The sequence below is a fragment of the Postia placenta genome (assembly GCF_002117355.1).
Source record: "Postia placenta MAD-698-R-SB12 unplaced genomic scaffold POSPLAscaffold_16, whole genome shotgun sequence".
NCBI classification, from domain to species: domain Eukaryota; kingdom Fungi; phylum Basidiomycota; class Agaricomycetes; order Polyporales; family Adustoporiaceae; genus Rhodonia; species Rhodonia placenta.
In genome coordinates, this window is record NW_020169847.1 from 783,052 (window position 1) to 805,203 (window position 22,152).

Here is a 22,152-nt window from a genome sequence, read left to right on the forward strand (position 1 = left end):
ATCCGCTCTTGACGGAGTTGTAACGGGCGCGCTTTACTCATCGACATTACCCATCGATGACGAAAATGTAATCACATGTGTGTACACTCGGGACCACGGCCCTTCGACTCTCAGCATCAGCACGAACAAATTTAAATTATATCTACATGTTGACCGACACGTATAGTCCATGTCTCTTGCTAGCCGGTGAACTCGAGCAGCCGATCGATCCAGCACGGGCTATGAATTTGACGCAGCAATCGACGTCGTGACGTGACTCCGGTGGAACTGCAGCGCAGTCCGTCTAGAATTGCGGGTTGGACTGCGCTCAGCCGTCAAGAACGAGACAACTGCGGCACGTTCCGTTCAAGGCACACTGACTCTGATTCTAATGGTGACCATCAGACTGACGAGAAGTGTCCCGGTTTCACTTGACTGCACAGCTCCCTCGCACCTTGCCATTCGCTCTAGGATACAGACCTGTACCAAGTAATGTACCAGTCTACATCACTGTGTGACTCGATCCGCTGGCACAGCCTCCGGCGCCCACACGTCCGATCATCACAGGGCCTCGGTATACCACAATCCCATGTCTACCACCTTCGGCCTTCGCAAATCTCGTGGGCCCATCACCACGCTGCCGTCAACAAGCATCGAGTGTGCCTGCACCATTCATGCTGCGCCGCTGCAGTGCAGCAGCAGCGGATGGCATTGCGAGGCGGCCGAACGTGGATTCCGCTGCGTAGACTGTCAAGGAATCACGGACAACGAAACGTGTCTCTAGCCATAGCCTGCTTTATCCTCACAGTATCATAGGCCTGCCGTTCCGCAGCCCACGAACTATTCGGACACATAGGGAGCGCATTGACCTGTTAGCACCGCAGCTTTGGGACATGCGCCACCAGAGAAAATGTACATTTCTCTGACATCCTGATCACGCTTTTGCGCTGCGGATGGCCTGGCCTGGTTGTTGTATGGCTCCATCCAACACGATTGCGCTATCACCATCATGCATATACTGAAGGTCCGCGATATGCTTTCTCATCGACTCCGAATTCCCCGACGAGAGGACGAGACATCTGGGCTCAGTGGGTCATTCACTTGCAGGTGAGTCGCCCAAGCCGCATGTCAATGAACGCTTACGCTCGGACAAAATCGGTGCACTTCATAGCGCAGTGGGATAGTATATATATATGGGGACCACTAATAGCAGCCATAAGATATTCGGAGGCAACGAGATCCAAGTAATAAAATAGCACAACCAGCAGCGTCCAGAATTACAGATAGTGTCCAGAATAGATGACAAGCAGCAGAGTGACGAAGCATGACATGAAGTGTGTGAAACATCCAAAGTCCCGATGCCAAGCCGCAGATTGGAACAGAATGGCCATACGGAAGCCCTGAGGCTGCGCCTACTTCGTATTTCTCTTCGTCTTCGTCTTGGCCTTCGTGCTAGACCTTGTCGTCGCCTTGGTGTTAGACGTAGTCCGTGAGGTTGATTGGCCCGTCGCAGCCTGTGTTGCGGTAGTCAGAGTTGATGACGATGACGCGGTCTTGCGCGTCGTGCCCTTCTGCACATTGGACTGTGACCCATATCGGACGGGAGGAGCACGCTTGCGCTGCGGACGAGTAGAGCGTCCTTCGACAAGGGGCTCTGTCGAGATTTGAGGGACAGATGAGTAGCTTTGTCAACGGATCGTCCAGCGTCAGGGTCTTCGACAACTACGTCGTTCGCACCATCCTTGGCAGTTGCCTCTTCAGTCATGTCTCCGACGCTCACCTCTCGAGTTAGAGCTGCGAGGGCGGATCCCTGGTCACCTCCGTCTGAATTTTCTTCTGTATCGTCATTAGCGGGACCATTGCCGTCGGTAACGCTGTTTTGACCGTCGGCAGACGGGATCTCGAACGGGTCCTCGACATGTTGACGTGGATCATTGCGTAGAATGTCGGTCTGAATGTCCTTTTCCTGGAGCTTGCTAATAATCTTTCCAAATAATGTTATGAAGACGTTATAGAGGAGGTCGTGGCCGACTGTGTGATCGATTGCGCCTAGATCCTGCTCAGCCTCTAAATAACAGCTGACTAGTTGCTCCCTGATCTCGTTGAGCTTGATAGCGATCCCCCGTATGGCAGTGTGTAAATAGACCATTTGCTTCTTCAGGTCAGTCTCGTACCGTAACGCCATAAATCTTGCGTGCGACGATCTGGCCAAAAACTCGGTGTACATTTTCTGACTGAAGTAGTGTCCCCGCTGCGACGCGTCCATGGATGGGGGTTCGCCACCGACCTTGACCACCGATGTGTTCAAGACGAAGTATATTGCCACCCACCAAAGGGATTCAATATCATGAAGGGGGTTGTACCGGAAGGGCACGGTGCGGCCTTTCACGGTGCGGCCTTTTTTGCGGACAGGCATATCGTTGTTTTCAGGTTTGCCAAGTTGTATGGATTTAATCCGGTCTAGGATCGCTACTTTGGGAGGTGGCTTGGGCTGTGCTCCCTGTGATTCTGGCAGGAATCTGTACTCAAGGTCGTAGACTTCGACTGACATGAAGGATCTAGTGCCCTGTTCGCAGGCGACGATAATTAGTAATGAAGACTGTGGACCTCATCTGATACTCACAGTCCGGATTTCGTGGCCCATACTATCACCCAGCATCGTGGCATATTCGAGATCTGACAGCTTGCAACACAGCACTCCATTGAGAACGAAACCCAGGAGGTTGCCTATGCTCATGTCACGATGCACCCATCCAACATCATGCAAGGCTATCAGTGCTGTAAAATCCAATAGTGGGTTCCTGAACCAAGTGCGACAGCATATCACGGACTCACCACCTGCAGCATTGATGAGGATATAAAAAATATCCTTAAGCGAAGTGTATTCGCGAAGCGGCTTGCATACCTCTTTGAACACGATACGGTAATGGACCTTTGGATGGTACGTCTCGATCTTCTGCGCAGAGGCGGTCCTTAGCTCATTTGGAGTCTGGTAGTTGCCCACGCCTGCCTGTGTTCGTTTTCTTAGCTTGGTTGTAGTGGTCTCTTTAACCCCATCCTCCGGAATCTGTTGGAATTTGAAGCCAATATGCAAGGGCGGTACACCATCGCGCGTCATGAGACTGTGGGTATGATCGTGCATGCCCTCCACGTAGACATCTCCGTGACGTTCCACAGTGAGTAGCGATCGGTCGATAATGTCTCTTGTCGACTTCTTTGTTTTCGCATTCCGAAGCTGCTCGATGATCATGCCTTCTCGTTGTCGATCGGCATCGATCCACTGGTCTTTGAGAGCAAAGCGATCGACACCTTCCTCGCCGTCGTCACTTAGTATACACACCTCCCAGACACGCGTACCCCTGCTTCGCAGATCATTTGCGCCATCGTCTGATAACCATCTTATCGTCCGATATCGTACGACTGTTCCATTCTGATCTCGGACATCGATGTCGAGCCGGGGTTTATCTTCTTTGTCCAGTTCAAGCTCGTCGTTCTTCCCGTTCTTCTTGCGCACGTATTGCATTGTGGGATCCCATCCCGCCTCATGTTCAGCCGCATACATCATCGCGACGAAGAAATGAACCACTTCATGATGTGCCTAAATGCTTCACAGTGAGAACGGGACACAAAGCGTAGAATGGGACACCACTCACTGAAATGAAATCAATTGGCTTGCTCACAAACAACTCTGTGCGGCTGCAGAACCACATCCGCATCGTCCTATTTTCAATTGTGAGCCCATAGGTGAACCGACGTCTCGCATCCTCTCGCATGCAGTGATGCATGCTCCAGATAACCTTTCGAACATCCTGCCACAGCCATCAGTCAAGTAGTAAGTCGTGAATAGAGATGTGCTTACATCATCTTGAGTTTTAGCGTTCTCCACCTTCTTGAATTGAGCGGAAAGCGCAATGTCCATCCATCGGAACCTACCCCGAGGCCCTGACTTGCGGATGAAACATCCATCTGGGCGACTTTTCGACATCCTCGTCTTGGACTTTGGCGCGTTGGTTGGGTTCTGGGCAAACTCGAATAGCTGTTTCTTGCGTGACATCGTGCTTGCGACCTTTGCGATAGCTGTTGCCACATCTGTGAGAGGTTTGAAGCAGCTGTCCTCGCACTGGGAGGAATTTTTGGGATCCTCTGGAAATTTCGCACAATGATTTCCTTTGATGTGATCACCTTCGCGGAGCTCCCTGACTACCTGGTCAATGTCGACACCTGCAGGAAGCGGAGGAAGGAAATGTGTCTGAAAGAAGTCAATCTCGACCTCCGGTATGGTCCTTCCAAGCTCTTGCATCATAGCTCTGCGAGCTGCAGCGGGATTGTATTTCATGCGAGATGCGCTTTGAGTCGCCTTGATGCGGACCGGCGTTTCACCCAGATTAGAAGACGAGTTGGCCTTGCAAGCATCAGGGGATGGAAACGATGCATCCTGCTGCATTTTATATGTCCAGGAGATGTGATCAGGATGGTCACCTTCGACTCTGTGTTTAATTTCCGTGAGCTGCGAAACACGCGGAGAGGAGCCGTCAGCGATGTGGCTGGAAGGACAAAGGAAGAGTGGGCTCTACACACAAGTGAGGAATGTGGTTGGTCCCGCCTTGGAAGAGTCAATGCTTGAATGCTGTGAAGTTTGTTAGTCGGCCGGTGCTTGCACCTGTCGATCGTGCCTTCATTCAAGCGCGTGGTTACTGGCTGAATTAAGGTGGCTCAATAGGCTCAAATCACAGACGCGTGTTTATTTGAATAGTAAGATAGTGGCTGCGACAGCAAGGTCAGATGAATGCAGGCAGGTGGCACAGATCCTAGATGACCTCCGGCGCCCGCGTGCGGCAGCCACAGACACGTTCATCACGTGTGAGGTTCGCACAAGTCACACGCCACACTTCCACCGCCGGAAACGGCCCACAGACATGTAACAGTGCACCAGTCTACATTCACCCCGAGCCCACTGTGTAAGCGGGGCTCCAGCGACGTACACAGCCTCCAGCGCCCACATGTCCAATCATCACGCGTCCGCCATTGTCGGCCTTCACATCTCTCGTGGGTCCATCACCATATAACCGATAATGGCAAGCATTGACTGTGCCTGCATTGTTCTGTGAGACCGATGCCAGAAAGACCACTGGCAGACAATGTCCTCGATGGACAGGGATCAATTCAATCTAAGAATAGGGGGATGACGGTGTCTGTGTGGCGTGGGATCTAGCATGACATCCACCTGGCTGCCACCATGGCCACGTGCATGAGCATGTAAGTGCTGCTGTATTGGTGCCCTGCCTTTTTAGGATGGGCGTGTAGCACTGGTGTGCTTGCGTGCAGCACCTCTGCTTTGGGCTCCGCGCAACAAGAGTGTCATGAGTTGGCACGGTGTCTAGCTGTTTTTTAATTTTTTCTTTTCATGGGCTCGAACCCGCGACCTCTGTACTACATACCCGATATGGACACATCACTATCTACTGTATGATTAGATTAGATGGGCGGCAGTGCGCGGCACAGCTTGGGCTCCGCTGACACAGCCTCTCTGACTCACCGGCCCCCAGGGCTGCATCAGCATGCTGCGCATGGACCAGCTGTGCATGGACCAGTGCACACAGCCTCCCCTAAACTTCCCCTGTATATAAGCCGGCCTCTGCTGCCCTAGGGACCTGTCGCGACTTGGGGTCAAGCAACTGAGGAAACCTAAAAGCTGGGGGCATCCGACTTATTCTCACCGAAGCGATGGTGAGCTTACTGTCACGAGTTGGCACGGCGTCTAGGCGTCTAGCCGTTTTTTAATTTTTTCCTTTTCGCGGGCTCGAACCCGCGACCTCTGTACTACCTGCCTGATATGGACACATCATATCTACTGTACAATTAGATTAGATGGGCGGCAGTGCGTGGCTGTAAGGATTTACATGCATGCACCGGTCTCACATCATAACCTCTACACCAAAAGGGTGCAATGTCAAGCTTGGCTTGACATCTGACCGGAGGTATATATGCTGATCATATGCCAACTCATGACAGCGGCACAGCTTGGGCTCCGATGACACAGCCTCTCTGACTCACTGGCCCCTGGGGCCGCGTCAGCATGCTGCACACGGACCAGCTGCGCATGGACCAGTGCGCACAGCCTGCCCTTATCTCCCCATGTATATAAAGCCGGCCTCTGCTGCCCTAGGGACCTCAGTTTCAACCTCTTGTCCCTAGCCTTAGGTTTGAGCCTAGCTCACCATTGCTTCGGTAAGATCAGTCAAACGCCCCCAGCATTTGGTTTTCCCCTGTCGCTCGACCCTAAGTCGCGACATTAGGTCGAAACTCCCCAACGCTGCCGGCACTCCAAAACAAAAACACTCACTTTCCCTCTCCCATAGATCGGGTGGTGCGCACCTTTACTATACCCTACGATACGTAGATAGCCTACAATACATCGCCACCACTTAAGGGACGAACTCTTCGGTATCTGCACTTCAGTGGGCAATACTTGTCCTCACGGACGCGTGGCTTAGGTTCCTGCTGCATACTAGCCAAAAGCAGTACTGGGCCCCACGTGAACTGCGAACCTTAGTGTCTTCTCGGGCGCCGTAGGTGTAAGCTAGCTAGCACGGCCTTTCGTAGCACGCGCACCTCCCCTTCCTCCCCCCATCACCATGGCTGACGAATTCTTCGACTGCTCTCGACTTGAGCATGCCTTTGACACCCAGGAGCAGGTCGATGTCTTTCGTGATGACCCAGAAAGCAACGGAAACCTAGCCCCTTTCTTCATCTGTGATTGGCAACCGCGCCCTCATCGCACTCCACGGTCCATCACTGCCGACAAAGGGCACTATGTGCCAATCCAACAAGTCCAGCACCCCAGCGGCCCTGCACTCCGGTACGCTGGCACTTTGAGATCCACATCTCGCCACATCACTCCTGCCCTGTCTCGATCCGCCTCCCCAGGCACCTGCATCCCCCAACCTGTCGCCAGTACAGGTCAAGCGCGAGGAGATCCCCATCTCCTTCGAGGAACTGAGGCAGTCGCGCAGCCTACAGCGACCCCTCAAGCGATCCTCCAGCCCTCCTTGGGGCCACGGTTGGAAAGGCCTCCCAAGACCGAGCCCCACAACACTCCACCGCATTCTTGGGCCGGCTCGTCGTCAGCGGTCACCGCCTCGACTTCAGTCCCTGTCCTACGTCACCCCGCCTCCGGGCTTCCTCAATCGTCTTCACCGTCGTCACCGCCGCAAGGCCGCTCGAGCACTCGTTCCTCGCGAAGTTCGCCCGGTGGACAGTCACAACAGTCGCCTCTGTCCGCATGCAGTCCTTTGTCCCCCTTGTCGCTGATAATGTCCTCTCCTGCTGCCACCCCTGATAAGGAGACATTGAAACTCCTCCTCCCACTCCGATATGACGGGAAGTCGGTGGTTGAATGCAACCGCTTCATCTCGCAGTTGCTCATCTACTGGACGATCAACACGGCCCTCTCTTCCATCGAGCTGAAGATTCAGGTTGCCCTCAGTCTCCTCGATGATGATGCACGAGCGTGGGCCACCCCCATCTTCTCCCAGCTTGCCTCTGTCCAAATTGGGATCCAGGGAGCGACGACCCCCTTTGCCGACAAAGTAGCCTTCCTTAAAGCATTCAAGGCCCATTTTGGCAATCTCGACGACGCTGCCGTGGCACAGGTGGAGCTCACCAAGCTCTGTGCCAACAAAACCATGCGTGAGAAGTGCACTGCCGCAGAATTCTCTGCGCTGTTCAAAGGTCCGGCAGACCGTTCTGGGTATGAGAACCTGGAACTACGCGACAAGTACCTGAGCGGCATCCCCTCCTGCGTTTATCGCAAGATCAAGCTCGAGACCTTCGCCACGTGGCAAGCCACTGACAAGCGCGCCACTGAGGTTGAGCAAATCCTCGACGTCAGCCGGGCCCGGCAGCCTGAGTTGAACAATTTCTTCTCGTCACGAGGATGAGGACGCGGTGGGGCACGTGATGGTGCACCCTCATCACACGCAGCTTCGGCCAGCATCAGTGCAGCCGTCGGAAAAGGAAACTTCCCCGGCAGTTGTTACGGCTGTGGGAAGCAAGGGTACCGACGCTTCGAGTGCCCCAATTGTAAGGACAAGCCTTACACAAAACACGCCGACGCGCGGGCTACGGTTGCCTCGGGCTCTACCCAGGCCGCAACAAGCGCCCCCGTCACGACATCACCCTCGGCAAGTATAAGTGCCGCTTCAGCAAAATCCGAGCAATCGGAGCTGGCGGACTTAATGGCACAGGTGAAGTCGATGCGCGAGGAGCTCGAGCACTATCGGGCAATGAAGGAGGAGGGTTTTTAATCCGGTCCGCGCTTCGTGCCGCACGCGTCGGGCCGTGAGTATCATGTAACAAGTACAATGTATTGTCTTCTGCAATGGTGTACGAGTTGGACCAGGGGTCCCAGCACTTTCACATTCCAGTAAGACTTCAAGGGAAAAGACGGCACAAGGACATAATCGCCATGGTGGACAGCGGAGCCACCACCAAGTTTATCAATAAGCGATTCATCACAGAAAATAAGGTGCAGACGTGGAAGCTAAAAGAGCCGATTCCGCTATACAATATTGACGGCACCCTCAACAACAACGGAAGCATCTCGGAAGTAGCTGTGCTACAGATGCAGATAGGAGAACACATCGAGAAGACAGTGTTTACGGTCACGGACATTGGTCCAGAAGATGTGATCGTTGGGTTGGATTGGTTACGTGAGCACAACCCTGAAATTGATTGGGAGAAAGGCTCCCTCAAACTATCACGATGTCCTGAAATGTGCAGTGCCAGGAGGAATGGCCGAATGGAGCAAGCAGCGACTGCGCGTGATACGGGGGTCAGGCCCACGGCACACAGGTGTTCACCGAAATCCAAACGGTCGTGTCACAGTTTCCCTAATTTTACCTAATTTTTCCGCTATTTCTGCGGACATATCAAAGGGTATAGGGACTTATCCATACTTATCCGTCCGCATATGGGTACATCTACATATCTAAGGGGTTATCCGCTTAAATAAGCGACACATGATCTTGTTCTGGACACATCAGGCTGGACTCTGATGCCGGACCTTTTCTAGATAGAAACCAGACTCCTTCTGGACCATGACATCATTCTGACATCATAGGTAGGAGCTAGGCTCAGGCACTAGGCCATAGGCCGGTCAATTCTGGACCCTAGGCCCAGGGCAGGGCAGGGCCAGACTATGACATCATATATGACATCATAGAGCACATGATACTTAGTAATCCTTACCCAGCTAGGTACCAGGGGTCCATTACCGGTCCCTGGGGGGTTTTCCCTCATGTATATAAGGCAGCATCCTGGGGCACCCTGTCCCCCAGTTCTATTCACTTCGTTGTTGCGCTTAACAGCATTACCTCCCCATACTTAAGTGCTATTATCTCCCCCCCTCAATATCAAGCTATAAGGTGGGTTTGTAGGTTTTGTGATAGGTCGGTTATAGGTGCTTGCCGGAGTAAGGTACTCCCGGACTTCGAACCCGAAGAAGATCCGACGGAAGTAGAGTGGGATGAGGCTGATTTGATCGAAGCCTGGGAGCAAGGTATTACGCTTCCTGGCGCCCCTCAGCTGTTCGTCGCAGCTGGGCATACGTACTCCCAGTTGTTTGCTGAGGAGGAAATCAAGAAGAAGGTTGTTAAGACCGCCGAGGAGTCGGTACCTAAACAGTACCATAAGTTTCTGAATGTCTCCTCCAAAGAAGCATCAGAACAGCTACCCAAAAGGAAGCCGTACGATCATGCGATCGGACTCGTGCCCGGCTACTTGACGTTCCATTCGAAGGTGTACCCCCTGTCGAACAACGAGCAGGAGGAGCTTGACAAGTTCCTCAAGGAGCAGCTAGCGAAGGGCTATATACGGGAGTCGAAGTCGCCAATCTCATCCCCCTTTTTCTTCATCAAAAAGAAGGAAGGGACGCTTCGACCTATACAGGACTACCGCCGATTGAATGCGATCACGGTCAAGAATCGTTACCCCTTGCCGTTGATCGCCGAAATGGTGGACAAGCTCTGTGGCGCTACGCTCTTTACGAAGTTCGACGTTCGATGGGGATATAACAACGTCCGGATCAAAGCCGGTGACGAGTGGAAAGCGGCCTTCGTGACCAACCGAGGGTTGTACGAGCCCTTGGTGATGTTCTTTGGCCTCACGAACTCCCCCGCGACCTTCCAGGCGATGATGAATGAGATCTTCCACAATCTCATCGTCGGCGGCAAGATCCTTGTGTACCTGGATGACATACTCATCTTCTTTACCAACAAGGAGGAGCATGAGAAGGTCACACGCGAGGTTCTGCGCCACCTTCAGGATAATGATCTGTTCCTGAAGCCTGAGAAGTGCGAATGGGATGTTCCCAAGGTCGACTATGTTGGCTATGTGTTCGGTGGCGATGAGGTAGCAATGGATCCTGCAAAGTTGAAAGGAATCAATGAGTGGCCGGTACCCCGGAACAAAAAAGATGTTCAGAAGTTCTGGGGGTTTTCCAACTTTTACCGCCGCTTCATTAAGGACTTTGCTAAGATCTCACGACCACTCGACCGACTCACAGGGAACGACCCATGGCATTGGGGTGAAGAGGAGCAGCATGCCTTTGATGAACTCAAACGGCTTTTTGCGACGACTCCAGTCTTGGCATTGTACGACCCTAACCAGGAGACGCGAATTGAAGTCGATGCCTCAGGATATGCCACCGGTGGCGTATTGATGCAGAAGCAGGACGATGGCAAATGGCATCCTATCGCCTTCCGGTCTCATGCTATGGACCCTGCCCAGCGTAACTATGAGATCTACGATAAGGAGATGCTTGCAATCATTGAGGCATTAGAAGATTGGCGCCACTACCTCGAAGGATTACCCAATCAGTTCGAGATTGTAACCGATCACAAGAACCTCGAGTACTGGCGCACGTCACAACACCTCACGTGTCATCAAGCGCAATGGTCACTGTTCCTGGCTCACTTCGACTTCTACATCACGCATAAGGCCGGAACGTCGAATGGAAAGGCTGATGCCCTATCACGCCGATCAGATCATCAGGTCGGCGATGAGGATGATAACACCGATCAGGTGGTTCTCAAACCGGAGAGATTCCGCATCGCCTCCACTAGGCGCGGTCATGCCTCGGTGACAGCTGATCAGTCGCTTCTGAAGCGCATCAGGGAGTGTTCGGAGAAGGATCGGGAGGTGGCCGAGGCACTTGAGAAGGTGCAGGACCTCGGACCGCCCCGGCTGCAAAGGGGTTTTGAAGAGTGGAATGCCGAACAAGGGCTTCTGCTGTTCCGCGGGTGCGTGTATGTTCCAAAGAACGCGGAGCTCCGGTGGGATATAGTCAAGATCCACCACGACTCGCCGATCGCCGGTCATGGCGATCGTGCCAAAACCCTTGAGCTCGTATCGCGGAATTACTGGTGGCCTGGGATGTCCAAATTCGTCAATGAGTACGTAAGCACCTGCGATGTGTGCAACCGTACCAAGACATTCCCAGCCAAGCCCCAGGGTCCGCTGAAGCCAAACGAGATCCCCGAGCGCCCGTGGCAGATCATCACCACGGATATGATCGTTGGCTTGCTGAAGTCTGATGGGTTCGACTCGATCCTGGTCACCGCCGACCGCTTCACAAAGCAGGTCCACTTCTCGGCCTGTCATGGGACCCTAACAGCCGAAGGTGCGGCGGATCTGTACATCCGTGACGTCTTCAAGCATCATGGGGCCCCGGCCAAAGTCATATCAGACCGAGGTCCCCAGTTTGCTTCGAAGTATCTCCACGCGGTGTACAAGGGACTAGGAATCGAGCCGGCACTGTCCACAGTGTTCCACCCCCAGACTGATGGCCAGACTGAGCACTGGAACCAGGAGATCGAGCAGTACCTGCGTGCTTTCACAAGCTACAGGCAGGATGATTGGGCAAAACAGTTGCCGCTCGCGGAGTTCGCACTGAACAACCGAGTTCACTCCGCGACCGGGTAATCCCCATTCTTCCTGCATCAGGGGTACAATCCTGAGATCCAGGTTCGGATCAATCCGATGTCCGCGATGCCCGCTGCCGCCGATCGGCTTAAGATCCTGAAGGAGATTCGCGACGATACGCGCTCTGCGCTCGAGCTGTCGGCTGAGCGCATGAAAGTGTACTACGATAAGCACGTGCAAGAGGCACCGGTCTTTGCGCCGGGGGACAAGGTCTGGCTTGACGCTCGGAACCTTAAGCTGAAACAGCCGAGCAAGAAGCTCAGTCCCAAGCGCCTCGGACCGTATGCCGTGCGGCGAAAGCTCAGAGACTTGGACTACGAATTGGTTTTGCCGAAGTCAGTGCCGGTGCACCTAGTGTTCCATGTCTCCTTGCTTAGCAAGTACACGCGTAGCGAGATCCCGGGCCGGGAGCCGGAGGAGCCGCCTGCGATCGAGGTTGAGGGCGACGAGGAGTACGAAGTTGAGCGGATCAAGGATTCGAGGATCTTCCGGCGTCAACTGCAGTACCTCGTCAAGTGGAAGGGTTATGATGACTCGCACACATCATGGGAACCTGCGCGCAACGTTGCCAATGCGCCGGCCCTCATAGCCGACTTCCACTGGAAGAATCCAAATGCCCCTCGCCGTCTCAACGCTGCTACCTTTAGTGATCTCAACTTTCAGCCAATGCCTTCGCCGCTAACTGAAGCACGATGCCGCTCCGAATGGGAGATGGGCAAGGGCGCCTCGCATGAGGTCATGCGCTGTTGAGGGGGGGGTAATGTCATGAGTTGGTACGGTGTCTAGCCGTTTTTTAATTTTTCCTTTTCGCGGACTCGAACCCGCGACCTCTGTACTACATGCCCAATATGGACGTGTCGATTATCTACTGTATGATTAGATTAGATGGGGCGGCAGTGCATGGCACAGCTCGGGCTCCGCTGACACAGCCGCTCTGACTCACCGGCCCCCGAGGCCACGTCAGCATGCTGTGCATGGACCAGCTGCGCACGGACCAGTGCGCACAGCCTGCCCTTATCTTCCCCTGTATATAAGCTGGCCTCTGCTGCCCTAGGGACCTCAGTTTCGACCTTTTGTCCCTAGGTCAGTAAGCCCCCTCTTGTATTCTTTCTTACCTCACTAATATATTCACTTGTCCCTAGCCTTAGGTTTGAGCCTCGCTCACCATCGCTTCGGTGAGAACCAGTCGAATGCCCCTCACTTTTAGATATTCCCCTGTCGCTTGACCTCAAGTCACGACAGCTGAGGGGCATCAGGAAGTGTAATACCTTGCTTCCAGGCCTCGATCAAGTCGGCTTTGTCCCACTTGACATCTACCGGATCTTCTTTGGGTTCGAAGTCCAGCAGCACCTTACTCCGGTAGGCACCTATGACCGACCGTTTGGATTTCGGCGAATGCCTGCGCGCCGTGGGCCTGACCCCCGTATCACGTGCAGTCGCTGCTTGCTCCATTTGGCCAGTTTTTCTAGCGCTACACGTTTCAGGACATCGTGATAATTTCAGGGAGCCCGCCTTCCAATCAATCTCAGGGTTGTGCTTGTGTAGCCAATCCAACCCGACAATCACATCCTCTGGACCTATGTCCGTGACCGTAAACACTGTCTTCTCGACGTGATTTCCAATCTGCATCTGTAGCATGGCTACTTCCGAGATGCTTCCGTCTTTATTGAGCGTTCCATCGATGTTGTAAAGCGGAATGGGTTCTTTTAACTTCCGCATTCGTACTCGATTCGCCATGATGAAACGCTTGTTGATGAACTTCGTGGTGGCTCCGCTGTCCACCATTGCGACTATGTCTTTGTGCCATCTTTCTCCCTTGAGGCGTACTGGAATGTGGAAGTGTTGGGACCCGTGGTCCAATTCGTAAACATTCGCAGTAGCCAATACATTGTACATGTTATTATTATGCAGCCCGATGCGTGCGGCACAAAGCACGGACCGGATCAAAAAGACTCTTCTTTGAGCGCTTGATAGTGCTCCAACTCTTCGCGCATCGACTTCACCTGTGCCATTAAGTCCGCCAGCTCCGATGGTGCTGAAGCGGTATTTGTACTTGCCAAGGGTGAAGCGACGGGGGCGCTTGTCGCCGCCTGGGTGGATCCCAAGGCAACCGTAGCCCGCGCGTCGGCGCATTTTGTGTAAGGCTTGTCCTTACAATTGGGGCACTCGAAATGACAGTACCCTTGCTTCCCGCAGCCAAAACAACTACCAGGGAAGTCTCCTTTTCCAACGGCCGCATTGATGCTGGCCGAAGCTGCGTGTGACAAGGGTGCACCACCACGTGCCTGTCATGAGTTGGCATATGATCAGCATATATACCTCTGGTCAGATGTCAAGCCAAGCTTGACATTGCACCCTTTTGGTGTAGAGGTTATGATGTGAGACCGGCGCATACATGTAAATCCTTACAAAATGTCAAGCTTCAAGTGGTCGAGGGTTCAACTCCCCATGTAAGCAGACATTTCGAGCAAATTCACTAGAGGTCACATATGATATGTGATTGCTTGGCAGTGAAGGGGGCTGGTGTCTGAGGTCCAGATGGTCAGGTGACCGGACTACATGGGGTCCTCCTGAACTCTCAGAAGATCATCAAGGTTAAGCCAGAGTTGGTAACCCTTGGGGTCAGGGTATTATATGGATTCACATGAGGTCATGTGCCCTGGAAGGGGGATAATGTCATGAGTTGGCATATGATCAGCATATATACCTCCGGTCAGATGTCAAGCCAAGCTTGACATTGCACCCTTTTGGTGTAGAGGTTATGATGTGAGACCGGTGCATGCATGTAAATCCTTACAGTGCCCCTCCACGTCCTCGACCCCAAGCTGAGAAGAAGTTGTTCAGCTCAGGCCGACGGGCCCGGCTGATGTCGAGAATCTGCTCGACCTCAGTGGCGCGCTTCTCAGCTTCTTGCCACGTGGTGAAGGTCTCAAGCTCAATCTTTCGGGAGACATGGGAGGGGATGCCGCTCAGGTACTTGTCACGTAGTTCCAGGTCCCCATACCCGGAACGGTCCGCCGGACCCTTGAACAGTGCAGAAAACTCCGCAGCAGTGCATTTTTCACGGACCAACTTGTCCGTGCAGAGTTTTGCCAACTCTACTTGTGCCGCCGCCTCATCGTCAAGATTGCCAAAACGAGCCTTGAAGGCGGCAGTGAAGGCTGCTTCGTTCCTGAAGGGGGTTGTGACCCCTTGCACACCCATCTGCACCGATGCGAGTTGGGCGAAGTATGGAGTGGCCCAGGCGCGGGCATCACCATCGAGCAGGCTCATTGCAACTTGCACCTTGAGTTCGATGGTGGTCAGCGACGTGTTGACCAGCCAATAGATGCGGAGTTGCGACAGGAACCTGTCGCATTCGATGATGGTCTTGCCATCGTATTGGAGCGGGAGGAGGAGTTTCAGGGTCTCCTTGTCGGGGACAGTCGATGGAGAAGACATTATTGGCATCGGGGGGGACGGAGGACGCTGTGGGGGCGGAGGTGGCTGTTGTGTCCCTTCGCTGGTCGGACTACGAGGGGAGCGAGTGCGTGAGCGGCCTCGCGGCAGAGACGGTGATGAAGGCACCGGAGGAAGTTCGGAGGAGGGGTTACGTACGTCAGGGACTGCTAACGTGGAGGCGAGCGCTGTCAGCGAGGCGGGCTGAGCAGGATCCGTGGACTCGGACTCCGAGACTCCTTCTTCACTCACACTCTCCTCAGGCTCAGGCTCTGGCGCAGGGTCTGGAGGGATATTTCCTCATGCTTGACTTGGACCGGCGACAGTTTGGGGAAGGTGGGAGCTGGGGGAGACAGGGTGAGAGTGCCACGAGGCAGATCGAGATGCGAGGGTGCTGCGGGGACCGAGCGGATGTTGGGCCCTTCTGATCGCCTTGTAGCATGGGTAATCTTGCTCGATCAACCGGGGTGTCCGATTGGGACATGGCTGCTGCTCGCAGGTGAGGATGATAGCCTCAGGGCCGTCTGGAATGTACGTCGACGAGGTCCTGAGCGTCAAAAGCGTGAACTTGGCCTTGACAGGCAGCCACATTGGGTGGGGGAAGGACGGGGAGGTGCGTGTACTACAAAAGGCCGTACTATGCTAGCTTACACCTACGGCGCCCGAGATGACACTGAGATTCGCAGTTCACGTAGGGCCCAATACTGCTTTTGACTATTATGCAGCAGGAACCAAGGCTACGTGTCCGTGAGAACAAGTACCGCTCACTGAAGCGCAGGTACTGAAGAGTTTGTCTCTCGAGTGTTGGCGATGTATAGTAGGCTATCTAAGTATCGTAAAGTATAGTGAGGGTACGCACCACCCGGCCTGTAGGAGAGAGAAGTGAGTGTGGTGGTTTCTGGAACACCGGCAATGTTGGGGAGTTTCGACCTAATGTTGCGACTTGAGGTCAAGTGACAGGGGAAACCTAAATGCTGGGGGCATTCGACTGGGTCTCACCGAAGCGATGGTGAGCAGAGCTCAAACCTAAGGCTAGGGACAAGAAATGTATTAGTTAGTGTAAGGTAAGTAAGAGAATACAGGAGCTTACTGACCTAGGGACAAGAGGTCAAAACTGAGGTCCCTAGGGCAGCAGAGGCCGGCTTATATACAGGGGGATGCACAGCATGCTGACGCGGCCCCGGGGGCTGGTGAGTCAGAGCGGCTGTGTCAGCGAAGCCCAAGCTGTGCCGTGCACTGCCGCCCCATCTAATCTAATCATACAGTAGATAGTGATGCGTCCATATCAGGCATGTAGTACAGAGGTCGTGGGTTCGAGCCCGCGAAAAGGAAAAATTAAAAAACAGCTAGATGCCGTACCAACTCATGACACCTATGAAGTTAGTGATTGCACTACCCATTGAATGGCTCAATTTCACCATATTATTCACTGAGTGTTTGAATGATTTTCACCCCGCTGATAGGTCATAACAAGCTCATCATATTCACACTATTACTACACACTGAAAGATGTATACTACATTTGGTGTACAGCATGTGCTCATGACATACCAGTACAAAGTTCCTAAACATTCTATAGCACTCACAACACTGCCACCCTGTACATAAAGTAGTAGCTAATCTGAGAAGAAAATTAGTTCCCCCTCTCCATAGCAGTACAAACAATGCTCGAGGTGTGCTCACCAAGACTTATTCTGCCCGTGCCAGATGTCTACTCCTCCACATTGCACGTCTGGGTCCTCATATGGATGATCTGCATGCCAGGCTCCCTTAACCCCGAGCTACTTGCTTAGCCCAGCGACTCAATCAGCCCAGTGACACTGTCTGTACACATGACTGAAGGCTGTTCCTTACTTATCAGGTACTTGCTCGCCCTCATTAAAACATGCACTCACCAAAGCAAACAATGTTACCTGCAACATTATTATCATAACTATCTAGAGATGAGAATGCATGTCATTGGACAATTACTAGGAACATACCAGATTACTGAATAGCAGAAACACCACTGATCTGAAAAGACAAAGTCATTGAATATATGTAGTGAAGTCTGGCTTAGAAATCAATGCACATTGGCAGGGACTGATGGTGGGAGAGAACAATGGACTAAGACCAAATCAAGTGCTGCCTACCCGGAAGGTCTCATCTGATTGTTTGTTTGACTTTGCTCATCATGCAGCTATAGCAGATTGTCAAAATCACTCAGGTAGTGGGTGAATCTGCTAGTGGTGAATTTCACTAGGAACTTCACTCACAATTTGATTCACTGCCTATTCACCCACTACTTGAGTGATTGCTGTTTTTGACTCATGTGCTCGGTGAATATCACTGCTCGGGTGGACCACAGTGAGTGGTGGATTAGGTTACAAACTGATGGGCTATGGCCCGCGACACCTACATAAGTCCTATTCCCACACCGGCGCACGACCACGTGATCCGGGCCGGCTGCGACGCTTGCCCGATGTACCCAAAAGTCAACACGTTCATGCTGCGCCGCTGCAGCAGCAGTGGCTGGACAGCTCAGCGCCCGAAGTATCATGTAACAACGCTTATATTTGGATTCCGCTGCGTGAATTGTCAAGGAATCTCGGGCACTGAAAATCACCTCCGACCGTAGCCTGATCGATCCTCGCGGTATCATAGGCCTGCGGCCCACGAGCTCCTCGGGCATTCGAAGGGGCGGCACTATCCTCTCGACATCACGATTTCACTACCGGAGTAAACGTAAATCCTCATGTCATCATAATTCCGCTCTTGTGCTGCGAGTGACCCGGCATGTTTGTGTGGCATCCATGCAATACGATTGCGCTGTCATCAGGATACACATACCGAAAAGGCCTGTGATATACTTTCTCCCATCGACCTTGTCCTTCCATATGGAAGAACGAGGCGGCTCGCAGTCTCGGGTCACGCAGCTCGAAACAAAAGGTGAGTCGCGCAAACGGCATACGTTGCAACTCTTTCCGATCCGTGTGAAATCGGACAATACGAAATCAATCTCCGGCTTTACGGAGAGTGAACCACAGTGGCAACCCTTCTTGGCAAGTCCTGAAGTGTTTCGGTTGACACAACGGACTGGACTCAACTGTCACTGTAGGAACAAAAGAAACTGCGACAAAGCGCAAATTCAGGCTCTGATGCATACCCGACACTACGGGGATACAGAAAATATCGTAGTCAAGAGCAATACTTGCAGGAGAGATATTGGTGTACTCCGTAATGAGGTGTCGTCAACGATTACACTCTAGCTAATGGTCGTGACGTTGTGAGTGAGGGCAACATCCTATCACCAAGCGCGAAATGAGATCATACGACATACATGTGTTTGAATAATCGGACAGCGTCTAGCAGTGAGAATAGATTCAGTGATCCAGCGTCGCCAGGGGCGATAGTAGGAACCATCGTTGAAGCGCAATATCCTCGTTCACCTTCATTTGCCCTTCGGCTTCGGCTTAAGCTTCAGCATTGACTTCAATTTAGAGGTTGTCCGACCCTTCAGACCTGACGGCTGTGGCACTGAAGACGGTCCGGGAGAAGGGCTCGCATCCCGTGTTACTTCTTCTCCAAAGAAGGGTGGCATAATTGATTCCATCTCCACCTTCAGATCCCAAAGCTGTGACGTTGAAGACGGTCTGGGAGAAGGGCTTGCATCCCGTGTAGTTTGTTCTCCCAAGAAGAGCGGCATAATAGGTTCCAACTCCAGCGAGTCGTCATCGGATTCATCAATATTTGAGGCCTCTTCAATCATAGCCTGCTTCCCTTCTGTCTTCGTCATAGGATGACTAATCTGGTCCGGCCTAAGGGCGGTGTTGGCAGTCTTGTTCGCAAAGTGGCCCCGTCGCGGGTCATCTTTGAATTCGCCGATTGTGAGCCCTCTGACGCTTGCCATGATGCGTCCCAATTCGAGTACCATCCCCTTGGAAACATTGGATGCGACAGTCTGAGTGATGGGAGCGAGTGTCTCTTCGATGAGCTTGTATTGATCATGCAATAGGCGTCTCATCTTGTCGAGAAGATAACCGGCTGGCCGTGCGACTGCGTGAAGATGAATCACTTCTTCACTAAATTCCCCCGGTTTTGTTATCGCCCATTCTCTGCCTCTCTGTGTCCAGAACAGCTGTGACGCGTAGAATAGCTGCATGTTATAGCTCCCCTTGAGTTCGGCATCCATCGACGGCTTCAGACCGTTGACAAGGACGACCACTTTGTTGAACACAAAGTACGTGGACAACCACCAGAGAGACTCGACATCATGTAGAGGGTTGTACCGAAAAGCCGGACGTTTCGGGCCAGGCTGGTCTGGCTTCGCATCCGCAGGGGCCTGGCTTTGGAAGGCTGCATCCTCGAGTTCGTCTAGAGAATATGTGCTGGCATTGTTGGGTGCGACCGCGGGCTGGTTGTCGAAGTACAAATATTTCATACATTCCACTTCAACCGCCATGAAGTCTTCTGTGCCCTAACGAATCAAGCAGATATTGTTAGTTTTCGTCACATAAATATCGACAGACTGCAAATTGAAGACGCACCGTACGCATCTCATGACGCTCACTCTGAGTATCGCCAAACCTCATTGCATATTCGAAATCAGTCACCTTCCCTACAATTGTACCATCAGGGAGCCTTTCAGCGAGTACATTGCCAGAACTGATGTCACGATGGATCCAACCGGCACCATGTATGATGGTCAGGACTGGGAAGGGCAGCAGCAATGCATGATGAGATTTATACAAGAGCACAGGTTGAAGATTACTCACCGATGAGAGCGTGGATCAAGACACGGAAAATGTCTTCCAGTGACGTCAGGTCGCATATACGAACGCAAACCTCCTTGAAGACAATGCGGTAGTGCACTCGCGGATGGTGCAAACGAGGCGCTGGAGTTGAGGGCCTCTGTTGCGGTGCATGTGAACGATGGTGCCCCGTGCCAGCGTTCGATGGGAAACTTGATTCCATGCTCTTGATATTTTCGCTATTGATGCCATCCTCATATAGTTCTCGGAGTTTGAAGCTACCATGGTCAGGCGGGACGTCGAATTCCCGCCGCATCAAGTCCCGGGTGTGATCTACCTCCCACCGCCGTCCTATCTGAACGGAAACGGCTCCATGACGCAACACGGTGAGGAGAGACTTTTGAAGTCGCTTATAGTCCTTTGGGTTGGATTGTTTGACCGAAGTGTGAATATCTTCCATAGTCTGTCCTTCTTTGGGTCGGTTGTGGTCGATCCACGAGTCTTTCAGAGCAACGGGATTGCCCCGCTTCTCCCCATGCTGCCCTGTCAACTCGTATGCTTCCCATACACGCGTCCCGCGTCCCGGTCCGCCGTGCGCACCGTGGTCTGCAAGAACCCTGTGTGTACGATACCACACGTCGGGTTTACGACTCTCGTCTTGAACTAAAATCTCCAGTTGTGGAGCGCCGTCTTCTCCGGGGACGAATTCGCCATCCTGGAGGACATATGCGATTGTGGGATCCCAGCCGACCTCTGCTTCATTGGCATACATCATGGCTAGAAAGAAGTGCACAACCGTCTCGTGATCCTAGAACATCCTGAGTCAGAACGATAGCATCCGTGCACCATGGTCCACTTACTGTCCGCCAGTTGATCTCCTTACTCACGAAGGTGTCCGCGCGACTCGAGAACCACAACCGCATCGTCTCGTTCTCGATCGTCATGCCATAGACAAACCGATGTCTTGCGTCCTCACGCATGCACTGGTGCATGCTCCACAGTACCTTGGCTACATTCTGCGAAGCGAACACCATTTCAATGAGTGAGAAACGATGCACACATACAATACTCACGTCGTCCCTGTCCTTCAGTCGGTCCTGCTTCTTGTACTCCGCACAAAGTGCCATGTCTTGCCACCGGAGACGCGCAGCATCAGGTGTTTTGCTCTTCAAAACGAAGCAGCCATCAGGCTTGGTTTCCGATGACCTCACGTATGCCATCGGCTTCTCGCGGGGACGTTGAACCAGCGTCAAAAGCTGGCTGTTGGCGTTACCGCCACTTTGGGAGACGATGCTTTTTGCCACGTCGACGAGTGGCTGAAAGTAAACATCCTCTACAGGCTCCGCCTTTCCGGGGCTGACAGAGAACAGTGCCCAATGTCCATCGGGAGTGATAGCGCCTTTCGATTTCAGCTTCTTGATCGTCTTGTCAACACTCAGGCCCCTGCGCAGTTGAGGAACGAGGGCCTCTAAGAAGTATTTCACAGAGACCTCGGGGATCGTCTCGCCAATGTCTTCGATGACAGCCTTGCGTCGGGCATTGGTGTTGCCTTGAAGATATGCATCCGTGCTAGTGGCCTTTCGTGCAAGAGGTGTTTCGCTCAGCTTAGTTTCCGCAATGCGTGGATGAGCAGGGGATTCTGGCTTACGCTCCATAATGAACGCGGGTCTTCGATTGAGGTAGTTCGCCGCATTTCTTATAAGCAGAGAGTCGTGGCTGGTGGGGCTTGTATTCTGGGTGGCTCGATGGGTAGTGATGTGGCTGGATCAAAGGCATCAGTGATGACTGAGGAGAACAATGGGTCAACACATGCAACGCGCCTTCAGACGGTCCTGAGTAGAATGGAAGTGGCAAATTAATGAACGACAAGCTGATCGATCGTGCTAGCAGAACAAGCGAATTACTCTGCTTGGATGGGCACAGACAAAAGCAATTTTCGGAAATGAAAGAGGCGACTTCTACCACAAGACTTGTGTGGCACACGCGTCGTGTGTATCGAGCAAGTTGGACGACAGCCACAAAC

At 52.9% G+C, this 22,152-nt stretch overlaps 4 protein-coding genes across 4 annotated transcripts; 1 reads left to right on the forward strand and 3 right to left on the reverse strand.

Moving 5' to 3' along the window:
* Positions 1 to 1,391: 1,391 nt before the first annotated feature.
* Positions 1,392 to 4,423, reverse strand: POSPLADRAFT_1061139 (hypothetical protein; the record flags this gene model as incomplete). Its single annotated transcript, XM_024481347.1, has 6 exons — positions 1,392 to 1,633; positions 1,717 to 2,545; positions 2,603 to 2,757; positions 2,815 to 3,577; positions 3,633 to 3,788; positions 3,839 to 4,423. 6 exons carry the CDS (start codon positions 4,421 to 4,423, stop codon positions 1,392 to 1,394), a joined length of 2,730 nt encoding a protein of 909 aa, XP_024334844.1.
* A 1,985-nt stretch (positions 4,424 to 6,408) lies between these two features.
* POSPLADRAFT_1155586 (hypothetical protein) lies at positions 6,409 to 7,919 on the forward strand (the record flags this gene model as incomplete). Its single annotated transcript, XM_024486958.1, has 3 exons — positions 6,409 to 6,473; positions 6,553 to 6,554; positions 6,583 to 7,919. Coding segments are annotated over 3 exons (1,404 nt in total), but the record flags the coding sequence as incomplete, so codon positions are not given.
* Positions 7,920 to 14,024: 6,105 nt separating this feature from the next.
* Positions 14,025 to 15,246, reverse strand: POSPLADRAFT_1097302 (hypothetical protein; the record flags this gene model as incomplete). The annotated part of the gene is made up of 3 exons (XM_024483146.1): positions 14,025 to 14,246; position 14,317; positions 14,759 to 15,246. Coding segments are annotated over 3 exons (711 nt in total), but the record flags the coding sequence as incomplete, so codon positions are not given.
* Positions 15,247 to 18,829: 3,583 nt separating this feature from the next.
* Positions 18,830 to 21,784, reverse strand: POSPLADRAFT_1061146 (hypothetical protein; the record flags this gene model as incomplete). The annotated part of the gene is made up of 5 exons (XM_024481348.1): positions 18,830 to 19,855; positions 19,926 to 20,089; positions 20,154 to 20,937; positions 20,990 to 21,145; positions 21,203 to 21,784. The coding sequence occupies 5 exons, from the start codon at positions 21,782 to 21,784 to the stop codon at positions 18,830 to 18,832; spliced, it is 2,712 nt and encodes a 903-aa protein (XP_024334847.1).
* Between the last annotated feature and the right edge of the window lie 368 nt (positions 21,785 to 22,152).